Genomic DNA, 12435 nt, shown 5'->3' on the forward strand with positions numbered 1-12435 from the left:
GCTTTTCTTGTGATGTAATTCTAGGAATGCCGAGAACATACTAGCTTTCTCTCCCAAGTCCACCCAGCTATTGGCTGATGATGAATTACATTCTCTTTTGAGAATCAATCTTTTAAATTTTTAAATGTGTGGGTTTTTTTTTTATAACAACACAGAGTTTCCAGATTGGGTCATACTTTGTCATCCTAAGTCTGAATGAAAAGCCAGATAAATAGTCTTGATGTGTGTGTATGTGTGTGTTATGTGTGTATGTGCAGGCACACAAAGAACTATGTGTTCTTTAGAGTGAGGATGTGAGGAGACTGCAGAGAATGAGGGCCTGGATCGAATTTACCTATGTCTCATTCATGCTCAGAAAGTCTATTGTTATGTTCAACAATTGTATAAAAAAATCAACTAAAAATAAAACCCAACTCCAAACCCCTGAATCTGGGTTTATAGAACTTGCTGATTTTCTGGTGAACACTCCCACTGGAACTGATGTTAAACATCTAACACTACAACATTTAAAGCAGGTCGGGGGCAATGTGCCCTATCGAACCTGCTGCAGGGTTGGTGTTGCATGTGGGGTGAAAGTGTTGTGCATGGTGTGACTAGAGGGGAGTCAGCATGCTCGGAGCTGGAGCAGTCCCTTGCCTTGCCTATAGGAAGAGAGCTGTACAGAGAACCTCCATTATAGAAACAAGTAGGTCCTGGAATGTTCTGGAACATACAGGGAGCTGTTCTCTGAGTGAGTGCTGACTAAGCAAGACCTGTTTTGGTACATACTTACTCAAAGAGACAAACAATCCGTTATGATGTCTGGCTAGGTCAGACACGATGGTCCATTCAGTCAAAGAGGACAGAGATCCAGACATTGGGGGCAAGATGAGACTGGACTCTGCTACTCAGCTAGGGGCTAAGAGTAAGCTCTCCCAGTGTGTTGAGCAGAGAGCTGAGCATGTATGAAGTTCCTCAGATATTAGCTGGAAGTCCAAATCTTAGTGAATTATGATGCAAATCATGTTCCACTTTCAAAGAAAGAGCTATGTGATGGATAGTACTATTCTTATGTATTAATTGCTTGTAACTCAGCTACCCCACCTTAACTGGGACCAGCAATCCCAGCTTGACTGTACATGTTAGTACTGGTGTCCAAGCCAAGCCCCTCACTTATCAAATCAGAGTCTCCAAGGGTGTGGTGTCCCCATGATTCTAAAGTGCATGCAAGGTGGGGAGCTGCTGTTCACCACCACCACCCCACCCATACACTTCCAGTTTTTTACTGCACAAGCTCCAGTGCTCTAAAGTGATCTGTTGCTGGTGCTCAAGCGCAGATCCAGGGACTTACATTTATCCACTGGTAAAATCCAGCCGCTTCAGAGAGAAGGGACAATCCCTTATTCATTTGTTCGAGGGAAGGCAGGAGAGGAAGGAGAGAACACAGAAACATTACCTCAGGGAGGCTCTGGACAGTCTGCACCCGCCCTCTTGAGCTGGGCTCTTCACAGAGCCAGCCTCCCCAGGCTGATGTGAACCTGCACCCCAGCCACATGAGCAAGAGCTGCAGGTGGTCTTCACACTCAGGGGCCTGATTAGCCTTTAGAGGTGGGTGTGTCAAACAATGTTGTTATCTACAAAGTTCACACTTAGGAACCATATAACAAAGAATAATTACAAAGAAAAAAATGCAAAGACCGATCTGATAATGTTTTCTATAAATTTGCAATTTTGGATCATAGCTATCTTGGGGTGCACAGGCCTATGGGGTGGATATGCCTGTTAGACTGAGGTAAGTCTAGCTTTTCCAATGTAAGCTCTTACACATCAGAATTTAGCTGGTGAGAAACACAGCCACCTAGGCCCCAAGGTTCCCAGAGCTCAGCAAACAGCGCCCAGTCAGAGCCAGTATGGAGCCGAAGGCTGGGGCATGGCGTTAACTTGCCTGGGCTCGCACTGTGGCTTTGCCATGGCCTACAGAAAGCTTCTTTGGAGAAAATGAGGGCCTGGGTGAAGACTTGGCAGGGACAGGCAGAGGCTTTGGACGTTAGTTTGTTTCCACGGAAGGTCAGGGACTTGGGGGATTGGAACTGCTGGAGGGTTTGGGGACATGTACAACAGATGGAGGAGTCTAAGCTCCAGGGCTGGGTTAGGGACAGCTCCTTGGTTTAAGTGAGTGAATGCCTATGAGAGGCAAAGGGTGGGACCTCCCCAAACATAGCAGCGGTGTGTGCATTGGGGGGAGGGGGGTGTGCCATAGCAGCCTGGGACAGGCACTGGAGTGGCTTTGGTTTGGGAGGCTCTAGGTTCTAGGGGATTTCTAGAACAAAGGTTTCAGAGAAGAAGAGGAACAAGAACCTGACTGTGTGAGAAAAACAAATGGTGAAGGGAAAAAGGTCAGTGTTAGGTCTGAAACCAGGACAAACTGCTAACGGAGGTGCCTATTAATATGTTAAAGCTGTCACTGGCCACCAGGTTCTCTCAGCATCCATCCCTCAGTCCCTACCTGCTACAGGGTCCTTCTGGTTGGCATACCCGCCCCCTACCCTGAACTCTCCAGCCCAGGCACTGGGCTGCCCTTCCCCAACGGCTCTTCCCTATACAATCCAGCCATTCTGGCTATGCTGGCCCCTTTGGTCCTTTTACCTCTTGGCAGTCTCTTGGCCCAGGCCACCCTCTTGGCCCGTGCCTCGGCTCCTCTCTTGCACTCACTCCCGCTCTCCTCACATGGCCTGGCTCATTCTGGCCATGTACACTCTGCACTCTCCCAGATGTCTGCCTCTGGCTATTCTTTTCCTTTTATCTACAATACACCATACCTTCCCTTTTATTTATTTTTCTTTTATCTGGTGCCGAAAACTGGGATTTTGATTAGTATTTAAATGTGAGTGACACAGGAAGAAGCTCCTCCCCCCTTGAGATTATAGTCCAGTGCTGGGGGAAGAGAGAGATGGAGAGGTAGTGACAGGTGGGTGTGGCCCATACTGCGTGGGTAGAATGCTCTACACTGTTGGCACATAGACAGATACCAACATTTCAGACAAGTAAGTGTGCTTATGTGCTTAGCCTTAGTTTGCGGACCTGTGGAATGGGCATCATAATAGTGTTAATCCCAAACAACTGTTGTGAGGTTTAAATGAGATGCTGCTGCTTAAAGGACCTAGTAAGACACCTGGTACACAGTACACAGAGGGCATTTGCGTACACACACACACCACCACCACCACCACCACCACCACCACCACCACCACCACCACCACCTCATTCAGGATGGATAAACCCAGGATGTTCTGGGTACCCATGGGAGTCATAGGACCCAAGGGAGCTCAGTCAGTCATCCCCTGCAGCCCAGCAGAGGGAGGCCAGTTGCTCACTTGGGAAGTTTGTGCGACAGATTGGCAAGCAAAAGTTGGCAAGTCTGCTCTGTGTGCAGAAAGTACCAAATAGAAGCTGCTGCAGCCTGTGATAATGAGTGACCCACCAAACGTGAGGTTTTGCAAAAAACAAGTGTTTTCATATAAAATCTGGACAAAGGATCTGCAGATGGCACTATCTGTCTAAGGCTATTTTAGCTGAGACATTCATTTTCCTGCCGTGTGCGCTCTGACTTTGCACTTGAGGGTCTCCCTAGGGACTTACCATGAGCACATTTCCATAGCACGAGAGGCCATCTCCTTCATAGCCCTCTTGACAAACGCAGCTCCAAACACCAGAAGCAGCAGACTGACAGGTGGCCTGAGAAAACCAAGAGGAAGGAAACGGCTTGCTTTCCTAACTTAAGATGTTAGACCTGACTCACACGCATCTGAGAGATAGTTAGCTCTAAGATAAGAACTCTGAATTCAGACCTGGGAATCGTGTGGTAGAGCACCTGCCTAGTGTGTTCACCGCCCTGAGTTTGATTTCCCACTTCTACAGGAAAGACAGCAACAGACCCCTGCAAATTCAGGGCTGAAAGACTGTAGTAGCAATCCAGAGCCTTCAGTGTTGCAGCAGGATGCTCCCACTGCTGCAACCCAGAGCCTTCAGTGTTGCAGCAGGATGCTCCCGCTGCTGCAACCCACAGCCTTCAGTGTTGCAGCAGGATGCTCCCGCTGCTGCAACCCAGAGCCTTCAGTGTTGCAGCAGGATGCTCCCACTGCTGCAACCCAGAGCCTTCAGTGTTGCAGCAGGATACTCCCGCTGCAACCCACAGCCTTCAGTGTTTCAGCAGGATACTCCCGCTGCAACCCGCAGCCTTCAGTGTTTCAGCAGGATGCTCCCGCTGCTGCAACCCACAGCCTTCAGTGTTGCAGCAGGATGCTCCCGCTGCTGCAACCCACAGCCTTCAGTGTTGCAGCAGGATGCTCCCGCTGCTGCTTTTAGTCACAACAAACTTCTTCCTTTTCATCTCTGCTAGATTTAGCAAATGAAAAATCCAAGAGAGTTGTATTTGATTTTCAGACAGATGATGAATATATTTTAGTATAAACTCATCTTGTGCAATATTTTGGGCACACTGAACCTTTGCCCAAAACTCACTCTCTGTGTCTTGAATTCAAATTCAACTGCTGCCTAGCATCTTACCTGGTAACCCAAGCTGTTTCTTCCAAGCTTTGAAATAGAGTGGAGATTGCATTAGCTGCTCAAATTCTGCTTAGGGATGCCCTTTGGAGGTGAGAGATTTTGCTCATGGCTAGGCATGTTAGGGTTTGGATATGAAGTGTCCTCCCCAAAGAACACTGTGTTAATGGATGACTCCATTGATGGATTCAAAATTTAATGATACTACTGGGAGGTGGTCAAAACTTGTAAGGTTGAGCCTAGTTGGAGAAAGTAGGTCACTGGGGACATGCCCATGGGGTCATGTTTTGTTTCCAACTACTTCCTGTCTGTTCCTCTCCACCATGAAGTGAGGCACTTTGATCACTCCACACCCCTCACCACGATGCTCTGCTACACCATACACCACCCAGAGGCCATGCAGCCAGGTGACCATGGACTGAAACCTTTGAAACCAGGAGCCAAACAAACTTTCTTCAAGTTGTTTGCTCGGGTATCTTCTGATGGCCACAAGAAGCGGCTCCATAACCTGATTTTTGTTCTTGCTCAGGAATTTTTTTTTTTTTTGTGTGTTTAGTATTGAAGGAAACATCAAGTAACTCACCAGGGGGTGACATTTCTCTGCTTGTTCCAAGCATGAAATGACTGGTTCACAGTCAATCCCGTTTCCCCGAAATCCTTCCTTGCACTCACATTCATTCTGGAATTCCAAGAAGACAGGAGGGATTACCGAAGCAAGCACTCTCAGGCCTTGCACCCTATTACACTGGGAAGCAGACTCTGGAAACCATAGCCATTCACCCCTCCTAAAGAGCGGAGACTAGATTCCAGACTGCTGTACATAGTCAACTGCACTTGGTCACCACACATTAACATTATGTTGCCCAATCACCGTCCTTTTTACTTTCTTTTAAAATTCTTGACTTCACAATAAAGAGAGCTCAGACTCAATGGCTATCACAATGCAAAAGCTGACCCTATATCTAGAGAGAAAGATTAAGAAAGCAATGGCTTATCCATGTACAAGCTAGCTTGAAGACACTCTGCTTAATTCAGATTATGCCTCCCCATTGAGTAGATGGATTCAAGGCATCACTTCTGCATAGACAACCCATAGCACACTACTCAGCAACGGATGCAGCTTCATGTAGCTAGTAAGTGCCCCTTCTTCTTGAGGTCTTAGTCCCTTACTACAGTAGGCAGGGTGCAGGCTGTATCCAGCCCTCACTTACTCTATGGCGGAATCATGGTCCTTGTGTCTACAGCTAATCAATAAAGTATGATGATGACAGTGATGTGGTAAAATGAGAAAAATTTCATGTTCATGGCAGAACAGAAAGCTGCAGTTGATTACCACAATGTAAAGGAAACTAACAACCCGGGCATAGAAGATGCAAGAAGGAAAAAATACATCAGCTCATAATTAATTTCCCATTTTATTTCCCCAGCTGTTTTTCATGAAAATGAAATATCTTGACATTTAAAACATGGTTTTAAAAGAATTTCTTTAATTGAGTTAAACAGAACAGAATTATCATGGAACCACTAATGAGTCTAAAGAAAGACAGAAGTTCATAAAAAGATAATGAGAAGGATCTGATCTTAACAAACTGGAAAAGAAGAGACACAAGCTTTGTGGAGCCACTGGCTGGTGAGGTGCTTCCGGGAATGAACTACTGTTCAGAGGGAGTGCGTGGGCTTAGGATGTTCACTAAGAATGCTCTTTCAGAAGTGGGACACTGCTGGGCCTTGAGGGGTGACAAGCCAGCTAGGGAAGGCATTTAAACTGAAGAGAAATGTCAGGAGACATGAACAGAGGTGAGGAACAATCTTTGGTAGAGACACATTACCTGACCTCCAACTTCACATTCCTGTGGCATTCTTTCTACATATGCATCTCCTGTTTGCATGTTTTCACATGGATGCAAGTCACATTAGATTCAGGGTCCACACAACTCCAAGATGACCTCATCTTAAATAATTGCATAATAACTACCCTATTTCTAAATAAGATCATGTTCTAGGGTACTGCAGGACTTTAACATATGAATTCGGGGTTGAAGAACACACTTCTGTATCTACAGCATCTATATCCTCTTTCTACAAACAGATGTTAAGTGCCCTGAGGGGAGATGAAAGAAAAAGAGGGTCTCTACGACATATTTAAGAAATCAAGGGGCTGGAGAGATGGCTCAAGGGTTAAGAGCACTGCTTGCTCTTCCAAAGGTCCTGAGTTCAATTCCCAGCAACCACATGGTGGCTCACAACCATCTGTAATGAGATCTGGCGCCCTCTTCTGGCCTGCAGGGATATGTGCAGACAGAACACTGTATACATAATAAATAAGTCTTTAAAAAAAAAAAAAAAAGAAATCAAGTAAACCCCATCTAGGATTGCCTTCACTTGGTTGTAGTTGGGACTGTAGGAGGGCTGTTTAGGATGGATTTTGGAAGTATATATACACCCCAGTGGGGGTTGATACAAGACCTTTCAGTTGGGGGAAGAAGTGAATAGAACTTCCATTGTATGAATTTTGTCTTTAACAATATCACCTGCTCTATGAGCTTTATAAGGCAAGTGTGTATATTTTATATATATGTGTACAATATTTTATACCCAACAAGAAACTCAAGCACACCCTGTGCATGGTAGAACCCAAGATCATTAGCTAGAGGTTGAATTTCCTCCATCTGCTGTTGGGACAGCATCTCTAGGTCCTCAACCCTAATACTTCTTCATATATTTGATATATTTGTCTCTTTAAAGCAATATTCACAGAAATTAAAGTTAGTATCCATTTGGTGTGTCTAAAACCTTTTAAACCAACTACAACCAAGTGAAGGCAATCCTAGATGGGGTTTACTTGATTTCTTAAATATGTCGTAGAGACCCTCTTTTTCTTCCATCTCCCCTCAGGGCACTTAACATCTGTTTGTAGGAAGAGGATATAGATGCTGTAGATACAGAAGTGTGTTCTTCAACCCCGAATTCATACGTTAAAGTCCTGCAGTACCCTAGAACATGATCTTATTTAGAAATAGGGTAGTTATTATGCAATTATTTAAGATGAGGTCATCTTGGAGTTGTGTGGACCCTGAATCTAATGTGACTAGCATCCATGTGAAAACATGCAAACAGGAGATGCATACGTAGAGAGAATGCCACAGGAATGTGAAGTTGGAGATCAGGTAATGTGTCTCTACCAAAGATGGTCACCCGGCCACCCCAGGCTAGGGGAGGGGCAAGGGGCAGGCTTGCCCAGTATCCCTGAGAAGGAGGAACCAGCTGACTTTGATCTCAGGCCTCCAGATCACAAGACAATGTTTGTGGTTGCCCAGTTTGTGACACTTTTGTCATGGGAAAGCCTAGAAAACGAATCCAGAAACCAAGACATTTTTGTTTTCTTTTCCCAAACACAGCCTGGTAACACAAATGAACCAAAGTTGCAATCATTTACTAAGTGCTCGGTGAGGCATGAGTCTGCAGCAGGCCCTTCTGTGGTTAGACGCCCGAGGGTTCATTTGAAAGCTCATTCGCTCTAGACCCATGAGCAGGCTATGTTGTCAGAGAGGTCAGAAGGGTAACTAGGACAGTCGCCACTAGACACCATGGTGGGACAGGCAGACCGTGTACTCCTTCTGCATGGGTTTAAAACGTTTGTCACTCGTGTGGGTCTATCCCCTTACATGAGATCATTTCTCTAGGGTGACTTGCGGGCCCTTGTCCTAGTCACTGATTATTCCCCCCACCCAACTCAGTGATTCACAAGGAGAGTCAGACAGATGAGAGGCCGTGTGAACGCTTATGTAAACATCTGCTATATTTTGTTTGCCAGTATCTGCTTGCTCTTTCTAGAAAATGGTTTTGGGGACACCACTATTCCCTCTTCTGGTTTATATAACAAAACATGGCTATATCCTTCAGCCCAGGTTCCCAGGAGAGAGCTTAAGATTGAGTTTGTCCCTGCCTGCACAGACCCTGGCCACAGGGCCTGAAATCTGCAATTATATACATGGGCTGATGGGAATGAGGAGGACCATTTTAGGGAGACCAGCTCCCTCTTTTTCCCCCAGGGTACTCTAGAGGAGGGAGAAGTGAGAAGTGAGAAGTATGTAGTTAGAACTATAGAGGAGAGAGACAGTTAGAAACACAGGATAGCTACAGAGGGCCTGGATCAAAACCCACCAGCCTCTTCTGTCTCTACTAAAGGGCTTTTTAAAGGAATGGAGCAAAAGACACCCCCCCCCCCCCCCCCCCCCCAGCACAGCCAAGTGCAGACCATCCCAGACATCTGGTGACCATGCACGTGGTCAAGTCATCCCCTAATGCAGCCCTGCTGTGTAAAGCAAGCTCAGATCTCACTAGGAAGCTTCTGTGGGCTACCACGACCATGAAAAGTGTTCAATCTGAGTCAACAAGAGAAAATGAATCCTGGGTTTTGGTGGGAATGATCACAAGATGAATCTACTGTGCCTGAAAGAGAGCAGGGGCAAGGCTGAAGCTGCTGGAGGCCATCTTACCTAGGAGACTGGGCAGAAGCTGGGCCCAGATGGACATCCTTTGTGTGGACTTCTGAGCCTTGCACTGTACCACACCCACACTGGCATCTGCATACAGTCTATAGTTGTGCAAGTCCAAACTTCTCCTTTTCTTTTAGAACTCCCACCCCCCACTTTCATGGTTTTAAAGATTGTTTGTAAAGCATACCTGATAAAACTTACCATCGTAACCATTTTCAGTGGACAGTTCAGTGGTGTTAACCACACTCACACTGCTGCTCTTCAACCAGCACTGACCCGGCTCCAGAACCTTCCTCATCGCCACAACTGAAACCGCCTGCTCATGACTAACTCCTTCCCTGACACCAGGGCCTGCGTTTCTACTCTCTCTCTCTTTATGAATTTGACTCCGCTAGAGACTTCACAAAAGGGGAACCGTTGTCCTCCAGGACCGCTACTGATTTAGTAGGTCTTCAAGTTCATCTAGGCTGTAGCATGGGTCAGAAATTCCTCCCTAAGGCTGACTGAGGCATTACATGTTGCTTCCAGTTTTATTAGTTTTGATCATGCTCTTAGCATCATGGTTATACAAATATCCCTTGGAGTCCCTGCTTTTAATTCTTTTGGGGCAGTTGAATTACTGGCTCATACAGGAGTCCCATCTTTAATTTTCTGGAGAGCTGCTATTCTCTTTTCCCTGGCCATGGCATTTTTCATTCTCACCAGGAATGCACAGGTAATTGGATTTTCTGTTACAACCAAAAGATCATGATCTAAATATATCCTTATACTTTCCCCACCCCAGTTGTCACTGCCTAAGAAGCACCCATTGTGGTCTGTGGTGGTTTGAATGAGAATGGTCCCCATAGGCTCATATATCTGAATGCTTGGTTCTTAGTTGATGGAACTGTTTTGGGAAGGATTAGGAGATGTGGCCTTATTGGAGGAGGTGTGGCTTTGTTGGAAGAGGTGTGTCACTGGGGGTGGGCTTTGGAATTTCAAGAGCCCATGCCGGGCCCAGTCTCTCTCTCTTTCTCTCTGTGCTTCCAACTTGCAGATAAAATATAAGCTCTCAGCTACTTCTCCAGCCCCATGTCTGCTGGCCTGTCGCCATGCTCTCCACCATGATGGTCATGGACTAACCCTCTGAAACTATAAATAGCTCCCCAATTAAACGTTTTATTTTCTAAGTTGCCTTAGTTATGGCCTCTCTTCATAGCAATAGAACAGTGACTAAGACATGGTCTAAGTTACTAAGATATTAGCACAGTGAGCCCTCAGCACTATATGAACAGACATTGACCAGGAGGGACCTAGAAGGTTGCCTGGGCTGGCACTTAAAAACGTAATTTCAGGAGAGGCAAGCATTCTGGGTGGTATCCTGCATGTCCTTGGCTGCACAGTCCCATTTTTTTCACCCTTTCTCCTGACCACCCTCACTACCTTTTAGCCACCTCAGGAGATCTCACTAGAAAACATTCAAAAAGACCCCTTTGATTGGTAGTGATGAGATCCTAAGGAGTCCCAATACTGTCTATCTAAGGGCCAGCCACCCATTTATCACCTCACGAGTGTTAGCCTTGAACTGCTTCCACAGGGGAGACATTCTGCCCCTGTTCCTGGAGCTGAGAAGAGGGAGGAGAAAGAACAGCATCTGAGGCCCCTAGAGACCTCCTTCTTTGGCACCTTATCTAGGCCAGACCTCCATTTGTTGGGTGAATTCTGTCCTAGAGCAAATGAGGGGCATGATCTGATCTCAAGATCTCACCAAGCACCACTCTAGCACTGTGTTGCCCCAGTTCCTAACCCATGCAAGGGAATGTGTCCTTTAAGGCTCATGAGGGAAGGCCTGAAGCCATCATAGGAAGCAAAGTTGGGCCTTATATGGTACCCAACCTCATGGGAAACATACATTTCTTAACAAAAGAAACTGGAGGTTTAACAAAGTCCAGCTTTAGAATACAAATGTGAGGAATTATGTTATTACTCAAAGGTGTGTGTGTGTGTGTGTGTGTGTGTGTGTGTGTGTGTGTGTGTGTGTGTGAGAGAGAGAGAGAGAGAGAGAGAGAGAGAGAGAGATATCGAGCACATATATCCTGGTTCTTCCTCTGGGTCTTGTGTTCCCTTGATCTTATGGAACATGCCTAAACTATTTTGGGGGAGAAACGGGGGCAGGTGGAATGGATGGGAAGTGTGGACCTATCATGTCCATTCCCACAATTTTAATGTAGTTAATATCCTCTCCTCCATCACTCTCTAACTCCCAGGCAGTTACCTCTGCCTCTTTTCATGAAATGAAGCCACCTAAATTTGGGTAACAAGCTACAGAGTGTTGTAGATACATGCACGTGACCCATGGGGGTAGACTGAGGCATCTCTGAGTTCTGACTCAGTGTGAGTCATAGCGTGATTGATTTTCTGTGCCACAGAACAACATCACTAACCCCTCAGGCCTCAGTTCCTCTTCTGTATGGCTGCATCACCGTGATACTTATGTCACAGACTCATTACGATACCAACCCATCCTCCCGACCACAAACGAGGGCAAAAGCCAAAGTAACTTTGGACCAAAGTACCTCTGTGGTTGTAACAAAAAAAAAAAAAATCACAACAGGAATCCTGTTTCCTCTTTTCTTTCTTCCCCAAGTCACCTACCTGCCCAGGGCCTACGTATAAACAGGTGGCATTGTCGTGGCAGCCGCCTGCGCCGGGCAGCAGGCAGTTGTTGATCTCCACACAGTCCCTTCCGTCCCCTGTCCATCCCTGCTGGCACACACAGACGTGTGGCCCTGTGCCAGTTTGGATGCACTCTGCCTGTTGGAGGAAGAAAAGCAAGACCTTTGAAATCACAGTCCCTCTTCATGGAGGACCGTGTCAGAAAGGATCTGGAAGACTGTTCTAGAAGCACATATTTGCATGGAATGCAATGGAAACGGAAATTCTTATTCACATAAACATAATAAACCAACTGGGTGATTTTGAGAGCAAGGTTGATTGGAGCTGGTCAGCTAAGGTCTACACCTCTCACTGCACTGGGTTAGTGATTCAGCTAGAGACTGCTTTATTGACTGACAGAAGCAAAGGATCCTCTAAGACGGTGGTTCTCAACCTTCCCAATGCTGCAACCCTTTAACACAGTGCCTCATGTTATGGTGATCCCCAACCATAACATTATTTTCTTTGCTATTTCTTAACTGTAATTTTGCTCCTGTTGTGAATCGTAATGTAAATATCTGATATTCAGGATATCTGATAATGTGACCCCCGTGAAAAGGTCATTTGACTCCAAAGGGGTTGTGACCCACAGGCTGAGAACTGCTGCCAGCACTGTGATTATCTCTAATTTACAGATGGGGAAACAGGTCACCAACATCACCCAGCTACAGAGAGAAGCATGATTCTAGGGCTCCATGAT

At 46.1% G+C, this 12435-nt stretch overlaps 1 protein-coding gene across 1 annotated transcript in view; it reads right to left on the reverse strand.

Annotated features, from left to right (window-relative positions):
* The window catches only part of Stab2 (stabilin 2), a 177669-nt gene that overhangs the window by 91234 nt on the left and 74000 nt on the right, over nucleotides 1–12435 (reverse strand). The window contains exons 25-28 of the mRNA XM_052753018.1: nucleotides 11676–11834; nucleotides 5126–5221; nucleotides 3619–3714; nucleotides 1331–1378 (exon numbers count right to left, since the gene is read on the reverse strand). Coding sequence (XP_052608978.1) covers nucleotides 1331–1378; nucleotides 3619–3714; nucleotides 5126–5221; nucleotides 11676–11834 — 399 coding nt within the window. The remainder of the gene's footprint in view (nucleotides 1–1330; nucleotides 1379–3618; nucleotides 3715–5125; nucleotides 5222–11675; nucleotides 11835–12435) is intronic.

This window comes from Peromyscus californicus, unplaced genomic scaffold (genome assembly GCF_007827085.1).
Source record: "Peromyscus californicus insignis strain IS unplaced genomic scaffold, ASM782708v3 Scaffold_24__1_contigs__length_46423439, whole genome shotgun sequence".
NCBI classification, from domain to species: domain Eukaryota; kingdom Metazoa; phylum Chordata; class Mammalia; order Rodentia; family Cricetidae; genus Peromyscus; species Peromyscus californicus.